The sequence below is a fragment of the Pelodiscus sinensis genome, chromosome 29 (genome assembly GCF_052426305.1).
Source record: "Pelodiscus sinensis isolate ZL-2025 chromosome 29, ASM5242630v1, whole genome shotgun sequence".
Classification (NCBI taxonomy): Eukaryota; Metazoa; Chordata; order Testudines; family Trionychidae; genus Pelodiscus; species Pelodiscus sinensis.
The window spans coordinates 3,502,348-3,520,074 of record NC_143080.1 but is presented as its reverse complement, the minus strand read 5'-3'; the positions used below and the strand labels follow the sequence as shown (position 1 = coordinate 3,520,074).

The 17,727-nt window shown below is 51.3% G+C and overlaps 1 protein-coding gene across 4 annotated transcripts in view; it reads left to right on the top strand.

The window, feature by feature from the left end:
• The first annotated feature begins 216 nt into the window (after positions 1 to 216).
• PCGF2 (polycomb group ring finger 2) overlaps positions 217 to 17,727 on the top strand; it is a 50,960-nt gene continuing 33,449 nt past the window's right edge. The window contains exons 1-2 of one of the 4 annotated variants that reach the window (XM_075911711.2): positions 217 to 557; positions 16,727 to 16,866. In XM_075911711.2, coding sequence (XP_075767826.1) covers positions 16,755 to 16,866 — 112 coding nt within the window. In that variant the 5' untranslated portion in view covers positions 217 to 557; positions 16,727 to 16,754. Of the gene's footprint in view, positions 558 to 941; positions 1,145 to 12,187; positions 12,441 to 16,726; positions 16,867 to 17,727 lie in introns of those variants that run through there. The other 3 variants (XM_075911713.2, XM_075911710.2, XM_075911712.2) reach the window with 3 other exon arrangements.

The window sequence follows — 17,727 nt, the reverse complement described above, 5'->3', positions numbered from 1 at the left end:
GTGGTGGGTTCGGTCTTGAACGCGTTGGGTTTGGATGACAAAGTTGTTGTGTGTTTTTTTTGGGGGGGGGGGGGACAAGAATAGCGCCCTGCTTTTCGCCAGAGCGCAAACAACCCCCCTCCGACGCATACACCCCTTGGCGGTATTTATTGGATCACATCAGATTTTGTTTGTTGGATGTGTTGGGAGTCAGCTCGCAAGACCCGTTTGGGAGAGTGTCGGGGAAGGGAGATTTCCCCCGGCGGTGTGTGTGGACGCATAACTGTACAGTGTGTTGTGTGCTGGTGTCTCTGCCTTTGTGTCAGCGCCGTTTAAATAGATTTCACTTACGCCGCGGACTCTACGCGAGGCTCGTCGGGTGTGTGAACGGATACAAAGCGGAGAGAGGCGGTATCGCTCTCTAGCGCCTGGTACACACACAGACACACACACACGAGACTGCAACGAAACCGAGCTTAACTTGCTACGGCAGCGTGGATCAGATGCTGGGGTTTTTCCCTCCCCCCCCCCCAGTGGCGATGGGGAGGGAGACTGGCAGGCAAAATCCGGGGAGCCAGGTAGGAATTCGGTTTCCCATGGACCTCGCCCCTTCCCACCGCCGCGTTCTTTCCACGTGTGATTTCTCTGTGATGCCGACGGATTGCCAGCCCCCCCTCTCTACCCCCTCTCCGGGAGAGGGAAGGGGGGGCGCTTTTGTTCTGCTTGGCACTTCACACTTGGCAGCCACTGGGCTCGGGGATGGTGTTTGCCTGGGCGCTGCGCTCCCGCTTGTGCATTGCCGGATGCTCCGTGGCTGGGGTGGGGGGGGGGGTGAGATGTCTAGGGAGGGGCGCAGAGCAAATCTCAGTTTTTGTCTCCCCCTCCTCCCTGGCTTGCACCTCAGCCCCTCTGCAAACACCCTAAAGGAATGAGATCACGTGAGGCAAAAGGGGGCGGGGCCAAGCGCTGGTCTGGAAGGGGAAAAAAAGCCATTTTGCGCCCCCCCCCTCCCAGCAGATCCCATCCGCAGCTGCACAGACGCGTTTCTGGCAGCTCCGCGGCTCGAGCGCCCCGCACGCGCACAAAAAAAGAGGCAGCAAGGGGGGGCCTGGGGGAGCTCGCTGTTTTCCAACCCTGCTCGCCCCCCCGGAAAGATCCGGATCAGGTAGGGACGCACCTCCCCTTAAAATCCCTTTTGCCCTGTGGGTGCTGGGGGGCGGAGAGGGAGGGCATAGACACCCCCCCAGGGAGAACGACTCCAGGCTGAGGTCCATGCTGCAGTCTCCCGGCCTCGGTTTCTGTGACATCCCTTTTCGGGGGGGTGTGTGGCTTTTTCTTCCTTCCTTTTCTATTTTTTTTCCGCTCTCTTTCTCTCTCTGCTTTCAAGATGGCCGATCGGTTTATTTGCTAGCCATCCCCTGCCTGGCTTCCCGATCTCTCTCTTTGTGCTGCTGCTGCTTTTCTGGCTGGGTTTGCAGGGGGGGGGGGGCAGAGAATTTGCATGAGATCCCCTCCCCCCCCAGACATGGCAGTTCATCTGCCCCCCCCCCCCACCTCCTCTCCTCTTTCTGCTCCCCCGTGCCCCGCTTGCTTGGCTTCTTCCTCCGCCGCTGATTCTTGGCAGCCGCCGCTGTCGGGTTCCCGACCTCTCCCTCTCCAGTTGGCCTAACTTTTTGGATCCCTTCTTCCCCCCCTTTTCCTTTGGTCCCGACGCCAGGATGCTGGGGTAGCTGAGCGGGGGCTGCCCTCCTGGTATGTCGGGCAAGGCAGAAGGGGGTGAGGGGAGAGGGAACGCGCTTTGACAGCAGCCTGCCAAGTCTAGCTCCCCCAAAGCCCCAGAACTACCCTCCCCCGGGATCGCCAACATGATAGGCGCGCAAAGAGCAGTGGGTGCGCAAGTCATGCCCAAGGGTGGCACCGAAGGGGCGTGCGTCGGAGGAGCTGAAATCTTGGAGCAATATGGCGCGGTGCCTCCGCGTTTGGCCAGACCATGGATGTGGGGAAGGACCCCAAGAAGGGCTGTATTGTTCCGATGCGCCCCCCTCGGGATTCCAGAGCCGAGAACGGGAGCCCCGAGGGGACGGACAGGGAGCAGAGGGGCTGTGTGTGCGGAGAGGGAAGGGGCTGGGGGGAGTGTTCTTGTTTTTCTGTCATTCCCGAAGTCATCTGGGTCCCATCAGCTTGTGCTGCAATCAATCCATAAAAAACAAAATCGTTTGCCGTCCCCACACCGCTCCACACTCCCGGAGGGGGCTTGCGACGCCAGGAAATCCCGGGGGGAGGAGGGGAGGGAATGGGGGTGAAGTCGCTGCCAGAGTCCAGGGGAACTCCTGGGAGTGGGGATCTTTCATTTGGTTTTAATTGTCGCGATGTTTGGCGAATCAATAGGGAAGTCAAACGAAACCACCCGAAGGGGGGCGGGAGGGCCGGGGTCTTTAGATCAGAGAGATCTGAAACGTGCGCGCGGTGAATTAAAATCCACTTTGCACCTCATCTCCCCCCCCCCCCACGCCTCACTCCCCAGCCAACACAAAAAATCCCCCATTTCCATTCAGATCCCTCTGGGTCCTTTTCTGCCTTTCTCCCTGCCTAATACGTGGACACCTCAAGCAGCTAATTAGCACGGATCGCCCCTCCACTGCCTGATGAATAATAGATTGCAATAGAATATCCAAATGAGCCCACAAGCTTGGCGGGGAGGGGGGGGGCATGAGCAGAAAAGTGGTTTTCTCTCCCTTCCTCGTTTCCAGGTCGCCTTCTTTTCATTAAAGGCCCCTCCGTTCTTCTTACACAGACAGAATAGAGACTTCTCAGTCCCTCCAAGATTCAATGAGAAAGAGCCCTGTTTCTATAGATTTTCCTCCAGCGTTCTTGGGAAGGGGGGGGGGGTTATAGACAGAATACACCCCCTCTTCCCATTGAAGAGTTACTTTATCTTTGTCTGTGCAGCCCTCTCTGCAGGGCACATATTTTGGGGCGAAATGTCTGGTATACAGGGAAGGTTTTATAATTATGTAGCTTCCTTCCCCCCACTCCAGTTTAGCTATCGCCTCATCCCTAGAGTAATGGGATGGAAGTATGTCCCCCCTCTCACCCCAGATTGTATTATCATCATGATGGGGAGTCTGCGCACAAAGACTGCTTTGTCTGGAGAGAGAGAGAGAGAGAGAGAGAGAGAGAAAGGGACACGTAAAATAACCCTGGTGTGACCCCCCCCCCAAATCTGCAAAAGAGATTGATTCTGATGAGTTGTTGGGGCGCAGATAAAGGAGGAAGAGGAGAAATCTGGTGGCAAGGGGCTTTTGTGGTAACGAGCCAGTTCTTGAGGGGGAATGGACTGGTTTTGTCCTTTGGCATCGGAGCCCCGAGTTCAAGATTCAGCCTTCTTCGCAGCCTGGACTATAGTCCTGCTCGCGAGTGGGGGGGGGGGGGGCGGGGTGAGGGGATCTTAAGTTGTGAATGGAGCCCGTTCGATTGTGGAATGCTGGCACTGATTGGAGTGGCCGGAGAGGTGTCAGTGTGTTCTTCCCCGGCCCAGGTGACTACCCACGTGGCTTAGACCACACCCCCTCCACCTCCTTGCGCGCCTTGGCGTCTTGCGCGTCTGCAGGGGCAGCTGCTTTGTGCGCGGCAGGGTTGCGCCTAGTGGGGTTGTGTGCAGGGCGGAGGGTGAGTAGTTAGCGCTGATTCGCAGCTTGAAGGGCTGTGGGGCTGGGGCTAGGGGGAAGGGAGAGGACGTCTCGTGTCTGCTTTGCTGGAAGGGGTCCCCCCTTACTTGGCAAGTTTCAGAATGACATGACAACGGATCGATGGGGGTTGTTTCTGAGCCGGGGCAGGCAGGAAGGCGGGATGACAGCTGACGGGAGAATCGACTTTTAGCGTGAGCAGAGATGGCGCAAGGAAATACGGTGGGGTTCGGTGTGATGAAAGATTTAGGGCTAGAAGTCATGGGTGACTTTGACATGACCTCCCCTTGCCCCCCAAATCCGGTCGCCTTCCTTTGCAGCCGCTGTCCTGGCCGGCCTGGCAGGGGGGAAAGAACTCCTGTCCGGGTGAAATTCAATCCCTTAGGTTGAAGCTCCGAGCTGAGTTCACAGACCAGCCGCCCCAGGTTTCGGGTGGTGCGAATTGTCACCTGGGGAAACACAGAAATCTTCCCCGGTTCTGTTCCTTTCCGACGAACCATGGCCCATTCCCTCGGGGTGTCTTGGGCACAATTTAAACGTCCAGTGCCAGGCCTAGCCGGAAAGATTCACTGTCCCGCGTGGAAAGACAAAACAAAACAAAACAAACATCATTTCCTCAGCAAGCAAAGATCAAACCTTGACACTCCAAAGTCGTTTTCCCTCTCCCCCTCCCCCGCGGGGGGGCATTCATTTTAAAACCTGCATCAACCACCAAAATAAATAAATACATAAAATAAAATAAATTTCTCCCGTATTTGGACCCTCCCCGGGAGACAGGCGCAGAAAGCTAGCCGGCGCCAAAAGGGCTTGGTTGATTTAGTTGGGATTGGTCCTGCTTTGGGCAAGAGGCTGGAGTTGATTCTGTGAACTGGGAGCGAAGCAGAGGAGAGTTAGTTTTCCACTGGAGCATCATTCCTCCCCCGCCCCATGTCTTCCAAAATAAAAAGTGAGGGTATGCCAGATACCTGTATTTACCCACACTGCACCACTAGTCCAGACGGAGCACCCTGCGCCAGATTTTCAAAAGAACTTAGCTCTTACGCAGGCACCAAAATAAGCGGCCAGATTTTCATGCTGGTTGATGGACTCCGCATATGTTTTTAAAAAACAATTTTGGTTGAAAATCGTGTTCAGATATAGAACCTAAAGATGAGCTGGGCTCCTTGGAAAATCTGGTTCTGTGCACTCGAAAATCAGGAGCCCTTTTGAATATTTGGCAGCGCTTCTCTAGATGCCAGTGATTTACACAGGCAGATGGACTGTGGGAATTTGCTCTCACGTCATTGATTGTGGTGTCTGACACAACTCAGCCTCCAAACGGTCCCAGTCGTCTTCAGCCAATATGCTTGTCACCAACATGTGTAGTTCCAAGGTTCCCCTTACCCCTGGAAATATACTTAATTACAAACAAATACATGTCCGGGACTCTCACAACCGCTAGATTCTGTAGGAATCCCTCTTCGGGGGATGGAGAAACTTCAGCAGTCAGATGAGTTTTTTTTTTATTGATTCTGTTTCGTTCTGCTCTGTTGAGTAATTAAAACACAGAAAGAAAGAAAGAAAGAAAGAAAGAAAGAAAGAAAGAAAGAAAGAAAGAAAGAAAGAAAGAAAGAAAGAAAGAAAGGCTCTCTCCCTGACATTATAAAATGTAAAGCTGGAAAAAGAGCTCTTGGATTTTTTTAATCCAAAATTCCTTGGGAGAACTTTAGAGAGAAAACGTGAATAGAACAACCCCCAAACAGCATTTAAAAAGTGTGGGGCCCCGATCCTATTTGGTTAAACTGCAGAAGTCAATATAAGTTTTGTCGGAGCACATGATGGACAAAGAGGGCTTGCTGGTACCTGTTTGCCTTAGCATTGACTGCAGGGATTTTCTGGCAACATTTCCAAGAGCGGATTTTGTCTACACTAGGAAATCATTTCGAAATAACTTATTTTCGAGAGTTATTATTTCGGAATATGTCACTTCGTACTCATAACTCCGGAAATAAATTATTCCGGACTATGGGAGTTTTTAGTTCGAAGTAATTTATTTTGGGGGCTAGTAGGCAGAGGTAACTTATTTCTAAAGAATAACTCCCGAAAGTACCTCAAAGCAGAATGTGGCCGTGGAGAGTTTGGTTGGGACAGAGGTGCAGGCGAAGGTAGGAAACGGAACTCTCCAAATAAAACGCTGATCTTATATGGAAAAACAAAATTAAGAAATGATGTTTCAGAAGTTTCTGAACTGCCGTCTGTTCCCTGAAATATAGAAAAGCCCAGTTTGATTCCTCTAAATCTATAGCAACTTCATTGACTGATTCTAGGGTTAAACCGGTGTAAAATGGTGCAGAATCAGGCCCTTTGTATATAACTGCTGAGTAATGCTACCCTACATTTCCCCTGCAGGCAAGTGATGGTTAACTTAGCACGCAGTGTTCCATTCAGCTGCGTAGGGGTGCTTGGTAGCTGGTTTATTTTTTATTTATAGCTCCGAGAAAGCAAGGAGGACTAGCCGGCGAATGCTGCTCTGACTGGCTTTTCCACTCAATTACTCACTGTTTCCTCTCTTCCCCCACCGCCTCAAATCCAGTTTGGGGGCCGGGTCTGCGGAAAGGCTTCTCTTTGCTTGTATAAAGCAGCATTCATGGTCAGATGCTGCCTTTCCTGTCTCCATCGCGGATCAGAATCGTCCAGAGTTGCACTCAGTTGGGGGAGGGAGGGTGTGTGTGTGTGTGTGTGTGATTGTCCACAGCTGCACTGCGTTGGGGGAGGGTGTGTGTGTGTGTGTGTGTGTGTGTGTGTGTGTGATTGTCCACAGCTGCACTGAGTTGGGGGAGGGTGTGTATGTGTGTGTGAAGATCAGCCACAAACAGCTGTTTTGGTTACATCTGTACAAATATTTTCCTGGTTGTGAGGAAAGGGACGTGTGTGTGTGTGTGTGTGTGTGTGTGTGTGTGTGTCCTCACTGCTTAATTCTCCATCGCTGCTGAAATGACCCCATCGCGGGGGGAGGGAGGAGAGGAAGAGGGTGGAAAATACCTTAAAGCTGCCCTTAACATTGAGGAGTTGGTTCACGGGTCACTGGCAGGTTCAGAAGCAGAAATCTATCTCATTTCAGCTCTCCTGTGTATGTGCGTTTGGCTTGTCCTAAGGGGTCCAGGCGCCCCTCTCTCGTGTGAAAACCACCTCGCGTTGGAGTCTTCTGGTTTATGAATGTTGTTGTGGTTATTTATCTGAGGGGGGAAGCCCCAGAGAATCATTTCCGATTTGATAGCTGGGGAGTGGAGGATCAGGAAATAGAGGTTCCTTGAGCGGAGAGGTAGGGGGGTGGGTTAGACATTGCTTCTTAGGGATGCTGCAGAAACCAGACAATTTGGTCCCTGGCTTTTGGCCAGGAAGTTGTGTGGGAGTGGGAGGGGGGTTAGAAAAGAAAAAAAAGAACCGAGGATGTTCACTCGGAGACTTTGACTCTGCAGACTTTAGCTGCGATTTGCAAGTGGTTTTGGGTGTCCGACTGGAGAAAGGTTCAGCGGGTGTAGTCTTCAGAAAGTCGGGACCTCTCTTCTCTCGTTATGGCTGGAGGAGATCACCCCCATAATTAAAGCACCCCAACTCTCCAGCCGGGTTTTAGTTTCTTAGCTGTTATTTTTCTTGGGAGAATTTTGCCTTCCCCTCTACATTTTCAATGGTCCGATTCTTATTCTAAGACCCAATCAAATTTCAGGGTAAAAATGAGAGTCGTTCTTTCCCTCCCCCTTTTGCCAAATCTGTTTTAAAAGTTGTAAAACCTTTGCAAACGTCTTCTGGTCATAAAGAAGGTGGAAACTTTAAAAAAAGCAAAACAAAACAAAAACAGGCACCAGCAGCTACGGGTGCAAAGCAGGATGCAGAACCCTCAGCGTTTTGCAGGAAATCAACATGCCACAGAATGTATTTCCATGGGAGGAATAATCTACGTCTCGCAATGATTGTCTGCTTTCACGACGGTTTTTTCTAACCCAAGAGGATGGCACTGACTGTCTTTCTTGCGAGGCAAAGGCAGCGCAGCAAAATGGTTTGGCAATTGCAAGAGAAAGCGAGAGAGAGAGAGAGGGATTGCTCTGATTCTGGAGCCTGATCGAGATTTTAAATCCAGATCCACATCTGAGGTCACGTGCCCCCGTGCATCGTGTAAACCCGGGTGGGGAACCTTTTTTTGGGTTGGGGGCCGCTGACCCTTAGAAAAATCAGTCGGGCGGGGGACAGCGGGGGCTGGAGCGCCAGCGCGGGCTTCCCAATGCTCGGGGGTGGGGGGAGGAGCCCTGAACCCCGGGTTCTGGCCCCGGGGCCCTAAATTCCCACCCCTGATGTAAACCCCCGTGTCGCGCGTACTTCGTAAATCGGAAAGGGGACTTGTCGGGCTTCGATGCCCACTGCCAGCAGAGGCGCAGTCAGCCTCTGCGCCGGTGTCTCTTTGTGTGATGCAGGCGTGCCTATGTTGCAACAAAATAAATAAATAAAAGTATATGCCATTATATTTTCCAATGAGCGTTTGGTTAGCCAGCTGTCCTCGTCTTGTCTGGTGGCAGATGGTGCCTGTCTGCAATTGCCAATCGATATATTGGTTTCCTGCCCACCCCGAGGAGCCAGGAGTTAGAAAGATTTGGATGTTTCTGCTCAAAAAACTTGACCCAGAGGGAGAGAAACTAGCGGAGCTGTGCAGGGAACGTAGCCCGAAGAGATGTGGCGGGATCTGGGGGTTTGGATTTGGGGGGGATGTGCCCGGGGTGCTGTGGGAGGGATGCCTCCGACAGTTCCATCAAAGCAGCTTCCTGTTAGGAATATGAAATGACTCCTCTTTGGCAGCACCCCTGCCAGGCGGGGAAAGCATCATGACTCCCAGGTGCGGGGGTGCGTGTGTGGGGAAACTGAGGCAGCAGGGAAGTAAATAAAGTAGGGGTGTGTGTGTGTGGGGGGGGGGGAAGCAAATCGCTCCTCTCCCAGTTCCATCACCGACCCTTCTCTTTCAGGTCCCTGCGGAGTTAATATTTGAAAGGGAAAGGCGGCAGGTTAAATGTGACCTGCCCCTGGTGAGGGCGTAGAAAGGGGAACATGCGTCAGAGATGCTAACAGTATTTTGAAAAGGGGGGTACACAGGAAGGGTAGGGGGTGGGGGACGGATGCTGGGCGTGGGGGAGGAGGAAGTGTATTTATTTTCGCGGGGGGTGGGGTGGGGTGGGTGGGGAAAAGGTCAGGGCGGCTAAGGGAGCTGTGGGGGGTGCATGATCTTTTTAAAGGAGACTTCACAAGCGTCAGCCACATCTGAGTCACGAAATCCTGAGGACCCTCCGTGTTATTAAAACCGGTTTGTGCTGGCGGCTCCCTCCCCTCCACCTTCCCTCGCTCCCCGGGAGACCCGGGGCGCCATTTGCTGGGCTGGGCGGAGGAAATCAAACTCCAGCAGGCTCGCAAGGCAGGGGGACCTGGAGAACTCATCGCCCGGCGCGGGCCCGCGCCGCTGGAGGGGGATTGGGTTTCAGGTGCACCAAGCCGGTCAACACCCGCCCCCCCTCCCCAAGCCTTGGCTGGGCTGTTGGTGTTGGCATCTTGCCAGCTGTTACCCTGCTCGTAACTATAGAAACCAGAGCAGGCGGAGCCTATCAGCAGCCTCAACGTCACCTACGACTTGGGAAGGGTCCGGGAGGTACTTGCTCCGGAGAGCTACCTTGATGATGCTGAGGCTGGAAGGGAGGGGGGAGGAGGGAGACTGGCTGCTATTAAATGCAATGGGGGGGGGGGGAATGGAAGCCAAGAGGACCGCGAAGGGGGGAGCCCCAGGTGCCTTTCGCTGCAGGAACCCACAAAGGGGCTGGGGGAAAGTGGGGTGCGCGGGGAAATCAGAACAGGCCTTCCCAAAAATCCACCGGCCTGTAGATTCTGTTGCTTACACCCCACGCACTCATCATGCTCCTAGGGCTACTCCTAGCCAGCAGGCCCTCAAACAAGCTTGCTCCCCGACTCTCCTACACTGAAGAGAGAAAGGGGGGAGTGTTTTTAGCCATAGCTAGAGCCCAATTTCTCCTCGGCTCCTTCCCCCTTAAACACAGCCACCTCTGTGCTGCGGATTTGTCTCGGTTTCTCTCCTTTCTTGCTTGTCTGCTGAGACCAGGGGCGGGAGACATTTTTCTCCTCACCTTTGCCTGGAAGTTTGATCATTCGCCCTATGGAAATCTTTTATGCATGTTAAATAGTCCCTCCACACTGGCAGTGCTATTTCGAAATATAATGGGCTCCTTATTCCAACCTCCCTGTAAACCTCATTCCAGAGGAGTAAGGGCCAGGCTACACAGTTTCAAAATAACTAGCGTTATTTCGAAATAACGTAGTCGGCATCTACACAGCCAAAATGTCGAAATACTGTCACACTGGAGGACTTCTTACTCGGAGTCCTGTAACGCTCATTGTACCAGGAATAAGGGAAATCAGAGGAAGAGTGCCCTGTTTTGAAATAAGTGCCGTGTAGGCGCTGCTAATTTCTAAATAAGGTAAGCAATTGATGTAGCTCAATTTGCTTAGCTCATTTTGGGCTACTGTGCAGTGTAGGCACACCTGTGTTTGCCCCTCTTCTTTACAAAGGTTATGTCCACACTACACCGTTCTTCTGAAAAAAGCTACACAACTACAATTTGTGTATCTTTTTCTGCTGGTTTTTTTGGAAGAGGCTTTTCCGACATTTGGCCCATCTACACCCAGCCAAATGTCAGAAAACCCCCCTTTTTTCAGAACATCCCTTCTTTCTTATAAACCAGGTTTACAGGGATGCCAAAAAAGTGATACCTCGGGTATCTGGGAAAAACTCTGCAGTGCAGACCTACCCAAAGGTTCTCCTTGCCAGTGGTAACCCCCTTTCCCTGTTGCTTCCCTTGACTCACTGTACTCTGCCTGGTAGAGAGGCAGGCGATGTCTGAATTAAAATCTGCAGAGAAGATTCAGGGTTTTTTGTTCTTTCAATCCCAACCCCCACACTCCCGGAGTGTGGGGGGAGACTTGTTAAGACAGAAATATTGCATTTGGAAGAGCCACATAGGTAGGTAGGTAGGGTGTGTGTGTGTGTGTGTGTGTGTGTGTGTGTGTGTGTGTGTTCCTAACAGTCTGGCCTCCGATTGACGTCACTTACAAACTCATTTGCCCTGACACAGATTTTATTTCAGCCCCTCGCTCCGCCTCGGATGGTTGTAATAATATTCTGGCTTCTCGCCACGTCTAGGAGTTACCATAGAAACAATAAAACGGCAGCGATTGGGGGCCCCAGCGAGAACGTCTCCTATCGTAAATAGGAAAGTAAAGGGGAGCGGGCCGGGGGTGCGAGGGGGAGCGGGGGAATAAAATCTAGACCAGCAATTACATTGACATCTGCGACTTCCCGCATCCCTCTGCCCTTGGTTGCATCGCGAGGCGGTGAGTTTCCCAGAGGGAGTGCAGAGTAACCCCCCCCCCCCCGGTTATTTAGCAGGGGGTAAAACTCGGCATGCAAAATGGGCTTTGCTTTTCCTTTCCAGGTCGCCTTCTTGGGGGGGGGGGTGCACGTGGGGGCCGGGGAGCCCTGCAGACAAGTTCTGTGTTCCCACGATTTACAGTTCTGCCCGGTGTTTATTGCTGTGCCTAGCACCCGGGTTTTGTTTTTCTTTTCCTCCTTCAGTTGCCTTCTGCTTTTCCACGTAAATATCACACCCGCTCTCTCCCGGGAGGGGGGGCTGCATCGGTGGACACACTTTTAAAAATATATCTGAACTGCCCCCCCACACACACCCCGGACGCAAAGCAAACGCCTCCCTGCGAGCCAGTTGCAAACTGTTCATTCCCCCCCATCTGTATTTGGGTGCCTGGCTGTGACAAGCCAAAACCAGCCCCACGCGCGTTCCCGACCTCCACCCACACCCTTCACGCGCGGGCGCCGCTCCAGGTAACAATTGTTAAATTCATCTCTGGGCTTAATTAGGTGTGTGCTGTGTCACTGGCAAGCGGCCAAACGCCGGCTCCGGAGTCTCTATAGAAACCACGAGGCCCTGGCTGAAAATGCCTGTAAAAATAAAATGCGCTCGGATTAAAACGCATAAATAAACGCGCGGGGGGGGGGGGGGGGGAGATGCAGACAAGGGAGCCGCACCGGTTGAAGCTGGGGGGGAGGGGGGGTCTTTGAGCTGTTTAGGAGACACCCCCTCAAGGGCAGATTTCTTTTCGCGTAGGAAATACGGGGGGGGGGGGGTTAACTCCACCCTGAAGTCCAGGCAAGCCCCCCCCCCCCCGCATTCCCTTTCTCTTGCTTTTGGCAGATATTGGGGGAGGGGGGGTCTCCGGAGGCGAGTGGCTCCGGATTTATTTGTGGCTGGGAACACTCGCTCCCTTTTCCCTGCGTGGATTTCCTCGGAGGAGGCGTCTGTCCCTTTAAATGCGGGTCGCGCCGTCGTCCAGTCCTCCCCTTCCCCCTCCCCCCCCGCATCCAGCTGTATCCAGCTATTTAAATACCCTCCCCCGCTCGCGGGGCCCGCTGGCTTTGCTCGGGGGAGCCGGTTTGCCCGCCCGTAGCGGAAAGGGGCTGCGCTCGGGAGCGGGGAGCCCGATCTTGGGGTGGGGGGAAGAGAAGGAGCCAGCCAGGGCTTGTCCCGCTCCCTCCCCCCGCCTTGAGCCGTGGCTGTCAGGCGGATGATCCGGATCGATGCCCCGTTCCCGCGGCGATCCGCGCGGTGCAGGAGGAGAGGGGAGGGGAGGGGGCCGCAAAGGTATTTCCAGCCGTGCCAACGGGCATTGTCTGCGGTATGTCCCCGCCGCGCCATTGGCCACGGAGAAGGGGGGGGGGCTTTTGGCGCTCCCCGGTTCGGCTGCAATGAAAGCCCCCCTCATATATATGCCTAGCCTGTGTGCTCCTTGCGTGGGTTGGGTGGGACAGTAGACGCGTTCTGGAGACTGTCTGGAGTGGGTGTGGCGTGACCAACAGCGCGCACGAAGGGAGGCTTTTCGGCACGAAATGTGTTTGGAGATGGGCGTGTGTGGGGTGCCCAGGACACGTGTGTGCCTCTGGGCCAGCTGGCCTCTGCATGGTCCCGTGCAAACGTGATGTAGATGGCGCGCTCGCAGTCTGCAAAGCCGACGCACAGACTGGCTGCCCTGCGAAAGTCCTGCGCTGCCCAGACCCGCAGTTTTTCTGTGCATGGCCAGCGGATCTGCGCCCTGGAGGTTGTGCTGGGTTTGTGCGCCTCGCTAGGGAGCCTTGAGGAGGGAAACTGCTCCACGTGTGTATATGATTAATACGCACACACAGAGACACGCAGGGTGTATGGGTAGAGCCCAGGGCTGCATTATGACTTTCGTGGGCCCTAGGCACTTTTGCCTTCGTGGGTCCCTCCCACCATAATAATACTAATATTCAAAATTATTTTTGATATAACTTTAAATACTTCAACATTTTATTTTTTTTCTGTTTTAGGCAAAACTTAATGGATTTTCGTGGGCCCTAAGAGTTTCATTTTTTTCTGATGTGGGGAAAAAAATGAAAACATTTTCTTCGACCTTATAAGTTCATTTTTTCCCTTCTGATTTTAAAAGAAATTAAAACATTTTCATGGGCCCCTAAAAGTATCGTGGGCCCTAGGCACTGTGCCTACTGTGCCTAATGGATAAGTCAGCCCTGGTGGGGCCTATTCCATGCTCATTCGCTCTGGGCGTACCTTGTGTACTGAGAAAGGCAGGTATGAGGCGTGATATGACACGCGTGTCCTTTCGGGCTGGCTGTTAGGTACACACAGTCATCTGAGGGCTGCCTTTCTCCAGCCTTGTGCGTTTAATGAAGGGCAGGTTAATGCTCAATTAGACCATTTATCAGCTTTGTTCCGGACCATTGCTTTTCTGGGGTCGGAGGGGTAGGGGTGGCTGGGAGTGGGTGTGGGGTGTGGAGAAGTATGAGGAGGGGAAGGGGAGACCACGAAAGAAAGTGAAATCTCCCCTCTGCTTTGGTATCCAGCGTGAGCAGCAGGGAGGGGAAGAATTAAAGAGGAGGACACGTGGGTAGCCAGAAGCCAGGTGAAAACTGATGCAGGGACCCTCTGCTTCTAGGCTTTGCTGCCTTTTTTTTGAGCATTCTCCTCCTCCCTCAGGGTCGCCCAAGTGGAACACCCAAAAAGAGGGTTAGAGGATCGCCTCAAGCCAACAGCTGAGAGAAGGCTGCAGGGAGGTTCTGTGTGTTGAGCATATGGTGGGAGAACTCCAGTTGGAGGAAGAGAAGTTTATTGTTAGCGCCCGACGAGCCATCAGGATCTTTGTTTTTGTTATGATTAATGCTTATTAATTCAATATAATTGAGCAGGGTTTGGGGCATTCCCCATTGAGTGACTCCATTTAATCACACTGTTCCTATAATCTAATATAGAAAGGAGAATGGTTGTAAGTTTCTGTGCTAATAACTTGGACGCTATAAGAGCTACCGCAACCAAACTTTGCATGGGATAACCTTTCATCCAGGAGAAGGTTTTAAGGTACATTTGGACCCCATCCGGCCTGAGCTCAATCTGTAAAAATTAAAAAGTAACCCACCACGCTGCGCTGCAGGGGCCACCCCACCCACCCTAGGTCCCGTGCCCACCACCGGCAGCCCCCAGCACTATCTGGGACTCGCCCCCTCCTGCCCATGAGATTACATAAGCGACCCTCTTTCTCCCCTCTCCCCCCCCCCGTGCCAGCACACAGTGCCCTGACCCCCACACACACAACAGCTTGGGCACCTGCCCTGCCTCTCACAGCACCTGGGTTGAGCTGGAGCGCCCCTGCTGTGTGTAACCTCCCCTCCACCTGGGGATGATGTGGACCTATATTTTAATCCCTATAGAAATCAGTGCAATTTTTCTACCATTCAAAAAAAGATAATGGGGTACTGTTTTTCTACATTTTGTTCCTCTGGTTTCCCAAGCAATGCCAGGTAACTCCAGCTAGTAATCTCTATTTTTGGGTGTGTCTAGACAACACCCTTCTGTCAGAATAAACTACGCAATTCGTGCTGCGCACAGTACAAATTGAAATTTGGCGCTGTCTACACAGTGCCAAATTTCAAAATAAGGCACTATACTGGCAAATCCCTTAACCCTCATGGAATGAGTGTTACAGGAATGCCGGAATAGTGCACCTGCTATTTCGGAAAATAGCGGGCACTTTTAAAGATGCGGCATTGCTCTTTCGGGATACTTCTGGTATCCCAAAAGAGTAACTCAGTCTAGACGTGCCCTTTGTGTCCACATAGGATATGTCTAAACTGTGGTGCTATTTCGGGATAGCTATTCCGCGTCTTTTGTACCAGCCCTATTTTTGAACCAACCAATCTATTTCGAAATAACAGGCTCGCTTTTCTGACATCCCTGTAACCCTCATTCCACAAGGATTAAGGGATGTTTCGGAATAGTGGTTTATTTCAAAATTATATTGAAATAAGATACACAATTTGTGTAGCTCAAATTGCATATCGTATTTTGACCTATGGGTGCAGTGATGATGCACCCAGAATGTGCATTATCCTGAGTGGGAAAACTGTGTATTAGGTTTTGACTTATTCTTTCTGCCTACTTTAGAAACACACTAAGGCTACGTCTACACTGGCATGATTTTCCGGAAATGCTTAAAACGGAACAGTTTTCCATTATAAGTATTTCTGGAAAAAGCGCGTCTACATTGGCAGGATGCTTTTCCGGAAAAGCACTTTTTCCGGAAAAGCGTCCGTGCCAATGTAGACGTGCTTTTCCGCAAAAAAGCCCCGATCGTCATTTTCGCGATCGGGGCTTTTTTGCAGAAAAGAAATCTCTGCTGTCTACACTGGCCCTTTTCCGGAACAGTTTTCCAGAAAAGGACTTTTGCCCGACCCGGAGCAGCATAGTTTTTCCGGAAAAGCACTGATGATTTCACATTAGATCGTCAGTGCTTTTCCGGAAATTCAAGGGGCCAGTGTAGACAGCTGGCAAGTTATTCCGGAAAAGCGGCTGATTTTCCGGAATAAGTGACCAGTGTAGACACAGCCTAAGGGTATGTGTACACAGCAGGGCAAAAGTTGAATTAAGCTACGCAATTTCGGCTATGTCAATTGTGTAGCTGAAGTCAAAATAGCTTAATTTCTACACGGCAGGAAACTGAAGGAAGAACACTCTTCCTTCGACTTCCCTTACTCCTCGTGAAATGAGGGTTACACGAGTTGTAGTAAGAAATCCTCCAGCTCACCATTATTTTGAAATAATGGTAGGCTGTGTAGAGGCTCTTTTTGTTAGTTCGGAATAACACTGCTGTGTAGACATGCTCTAAGGAAGCAGCCAGAAACCTGCACGGTGCATCTGTTGCTTACCTCTATCGCTACCCAAATCTAAACATGTGGTAGGTGCATCACTTCTTTATACCCAGCTATGGCACCAGGTTATTCCTCTGAATTGATTTATCTCCATTTGCAGACACATGACGAAATAAATTCTTTATCTTGTATGTGTTGTGGTCAGGATTTGAGGGTAAAAAAAGAAAAGATTCACTGTATGAAGTGTAGGATCTCTATGGGCCATTGAATCAATCTCTCTCTCTCTCTCTCTCTCTCTTTGGTAATTTTCTTCGGTGAGTGTTAGTATTACAGTTATAATGTGGTGGGAACCAAACTACACAATCTCTTCTGGGCCCCCGAGAGGTAGGCACTGTGAAAACACACAGATCTGTCTCATCCACAAGATTACATTTGGACTGGGGGTGCTACCCCTGGTAAAGTTGTCCCAGTGTGACTCTATGGGGAGCAAAAAAGAGGTGTTTTGTTTTGTTAAAATACACATGTTCAGTTTTCCTTCTCCGGGCATTGTTGCAATTCTATGGGTTTTGCAAGGCCTGACTACAGAACCCAGATCACAAGGGGTATGTATGGGGGAAGGAGGGGAAATAAATCCTAAAACCAGAGGCTCCTGTGGTTTGTAAGCTTCTGAGCCATTTGCTTCTGGAATGCTGTCATTATTAGCTTCAGTGGATGATTTGTCCTGGTTGATTTGTCCTGTAGAGATTCTACTAACTTGATCCTCCGGGGATGTGTTTGTTTCCAGAGAGGATTTGCTGAGGTCCTGATCCAAAATGCACAGAACCACCAGGATCAAGATCACGGAGCTGAATCCCCACTTGATGTGTGCGTTGTGTGGCGGCTACTTCATAGATGCAACCACCATTGTGGAATGTTTACACTCTTGTAAGTTTCCTCTGTGCCTAGACTGGGACAGGCTGGGGAAGTCAGCTGTTTCCGATGACATGAGATTTTCTTTCACTCCACCTGGCAGATCTGCTTTTGGGGGGCTAAACTCCGAAGCCACCTGGCGGTGATGAGAGATTCACCAGCTGCTCACCTGAATATAACTGCACGGGCCAAGATTTTTTCCAAAGCGGCTAGTGATTTTTTAGGTGCTTAACCTGAGAGATACCTTAAAGAAGCTTACTAGTAGTTTTTCCAGGAAAAGCAGAGCTTTCCTCTTGTGGAAACTGGGTCATCTTGCAACATTAGATATCCCTAACATTGAAGCACCCCAAACCCCTAGTCATTTTGGCCTCAGATTACTTGCTCAGTAATATTGAGGTGAATTGGAGTGAAGCTAGAATCCTACCATATTTCCAAGGAAAACTGCTGGAAACCCAAAGGTGTGGATTTCCTCAAGGGGACATTCAGTGTACTTAAAAGGTGGAAACATGAAAATGGACGCATGGTACTTCCTTTTTTCACACAACATGGGATTAAACTGTAGAACTCACAAATTCACCAATGCCAAAACCATAGCAAGAGTCAAGACATTTTGATGATTGTCAAGAATAACCAGTTACAATGAGTAATGACAAACATTTAGAAAGAGGGGACATTAAGCTATGCAGGGGACATTAAGCTATTCTCTTTATTAGAGATGGGAATGAGATCTATCAGGCTATGTCTACACTGCATGCGTATTTCGGAATAAGTTATTCCACAAGAAATACTTTGAAATAGCTTATTTCGAAATAGCGCGTCTACACTACAGGGAACCCTGGAAATTAGTCCGAGGCAGGCTCCCCTAATGTGAATGCG